The sequence below is a fragment of the Perca flavescens genome, chromosome 3 (assembly GCF_004354835.1).
Source record: "Perca flavescens isolate YP-PL-M2 chromosome 3, PFLA_1.0, whole genome shotgun sequence".
Lineage (NCBI taxonomy): Eukaryota > Metazoa > Chordata > Actinopteri > Perciformes > Percidae > Perca > Perca flavescens.
In genome coordinates, this window is record NC_041333.1 from 39685948 (window position 1) to 39688447 (window position 2500).

At 43.3% G+C, this 2500-nt stretch overlaps 1 protein-coding gene across 1 annotated transcript in view; it reads left to right on the forward strand.

Moving 5' to 3' along the window:
* Positions 1-2500, forward strand: part of iws1 (interacts with SUPT6H, CTD assembly factor 1) — a 24975-nt gene that overhangs the window by 7645 nt on the left and 14830 nt on the right. Inside the window, exons 5-7 of the mRNA XM_028574055.1 lie at positions 201-260; positions 1322-1544; positions 2389-2446. Coding sequence (XP_028429856.1) covers positions 201-260; positions 1322-1544; positions 2389-2446 — 341 coding nt within the window. The remainder of the gene's footprint in view (positions 1-200; positions 261-1321; positions 1545-2388; positions 2447-2500) is intronic.

Below are 2500 nucleotides of genomic sequence, written 5' to 3' on the forward strand. Positions count from 1 at the left end.
AACCACATCGTGCATCGTCATGCAACGTTTCCTTCAGCCCTCATTAATGTGTGTGTGTGTGTCTTTGTGTGTGTCTTTGTGTGTGTCTCTGTGTGTGTGTGTGTGTGTGTCTCTGTGTGTGTGTGTGTGTGTGTGTGTGTGTGTGTGTGTGTCTGTGTGTGTGTGTGTGTGTGTGTGTGTGTGTGTGTGTGTGTGTGCAGTGAAGAGGAAGAAGGCCATCCTGTCAGACAGCGAGGACGAGGAGAACGAGGACAAGCCAGGTAAGACGACGCCTGTCAGCTGTCTATCGTCTTCGCCGACGCTCTGAATTATGGGCTAAAGGTTTCTGAAAGTGTAAATCACTAATAGGGCCGGAGTCAAGATGTGGAATTACCCATAAGCCCCCTCTCAGGGTTAGAAGAGGCTCTCGCCTCTTTGGTGGCCTTCGCCCACTTACTGTCTTCCATTCAGGGTTCATACGTTTTGAAAAAAACCTGGAAAAGTTATGGAATTTGAAAAATGCTAATTTCTAGGCCTGGAAAGGTTTTGGAAAACATAAAAAGACCCAGAAAGTTTTGGGAAAAGTCATGGAATTTTTTTTTTAAACACCGCAGCATATGTGATTTAATAAATGTATTTTCACGTGGTCCTAACCTCAACGTTGTATTCAGGGAGCGATATGATGAATCCCTCTATGAACCACAGACACTATCATTCATTTATAGTTAAACCTCTGAGGGTCAACTTTAACACAGATTAATATTCTTATTGGATAATGTCGACTGACATTTTCAGGAACACATAGTCATGGAAATTTGCCAAAAAGTCATGACAAAGTATTGGTTAAAATGCGTATGAACCCTGTCCATTACATAAATATTATTGGTGAGTATTTATCTAAACTGTAGTTAGTAGGGCTGCTCCCTTTTAGTGGATTAGTCGACTGATCGGTGGTTTTGGTCTTAGTCAACTTAGATTTCTCTAGTCCATTAGTCATGTTTGATGCTTTTTTCATGCTGAATGACTGACTGATTTCCCAGAAACGTACGAGCACATCTCTGGTAAACACGAGAACTAAAGTGGTGCTTTTAGCACAACTCTTCGCGGAGAAACTCCGATTTTCAGATCTGTCGATTAAATCAACTAATCGATTAGTCGATACAGTTGAATGAATGTTAGTCCACTAAGAATTTCTTCAATCGAGCACAGCCCTGGTAGTTAATATTTTGCTAAAGCCCCAGTAGTCAACCCGACTAGTTATGTGCTCCAGGTTTCCCCAGCGTTTGAGAGGCAGATATGTGCGTAGTGTAAACCCAGCTGTCCTCTCGTTTGTCCCCCGGAGCAGCCAAGAGGAGCCGGGCGGTGTCGGACGACGGGAACTCGGACAGCGACGGCGGCGGCGGCGGCTCGCTCGCCCCCGATAAGAGCATGGCAGCCAAACTGAGAGAGCTGGGCTCGGACAGCGGCAGCGAGGACGACGAGCGCGCCAAGGCCGCCGGCGGCCAGAAGGACGAGAAGGCGCTGTTCGGCAGCGACAGCGAATCGGGCGAAGGCGAGGAGGAGGAGTGAGTACTCGAACCAATCCGAGGCCTGAAATGTGTCGTCGGTAGGGCTGCCACCTCTTAGTCAATTAGTCGACTAATCGGTAGTTTTGGTCTTAGTCGACTAGGATTTCTTTAGTTGATAAGTCATTTTTTTATGCTTATTCATGCTTAATTACTCATTTCCAAGAAACTTCTGAGCACATTTATGGTAAACGCGAGATTTAAAGTGGTGCTTTTGCAGGATTAATTGTGGAGAAACTCAGTTTTACAGATGGTTAATTAACTACATTTATATTGTGCTTTTCTAGTCTTAACCAGCTCTCAAAGAGCACAGCTCTGTCGATTAAATCAACTAATCGATTAGTCGACTAAATCCTATAAGTGTTAGTCGACTAAGAAGTTGTTTAGTCGAGGACAGCCCTAGTCGTCGGGCATTTTTGACTTCAACAACCACTCTGCGTCTGTGTTTGTGCGTTTGAACTAGGGCCACTCAATTCGGTCAATATTGAAATCCTGATAATTTAACACGATTACTCGTTACCTTCTGGAAAGATGTTGCAATTATTGAACTTAGAAACAGTGGAAAAAGTTAAATAAATCAACAGTAAAAAAAACAAAAACATTCAACTGTGAAAATTGCCTTAATACTTGTCCTTTTGTTAACTTTATCATTTCATTCAGAACACGAGATAATAAGAGTTTACTTGCAAATGTAACGTGCATAATGAGCTAAATAATAGTTTTTCTCGATTATTCTGTTTTTGTGATCATAATCCCGATTGCATTTCGATGAATTGCACAGCCCTAGTTTGTACCCCCAGTAAAAGCTGCCGCTGACCTTTTATTACCCCTCTGTTCCTTTCAGGAAAATGATCGCCGACATCTTTGGAGAGTCCGGAGACGAAGAGGAAGAGGAGTTCACGGTGAGTGCGACTCCTCGTGTGTGTTTCTTCCTTTCAGATTAGATTACATAGTTA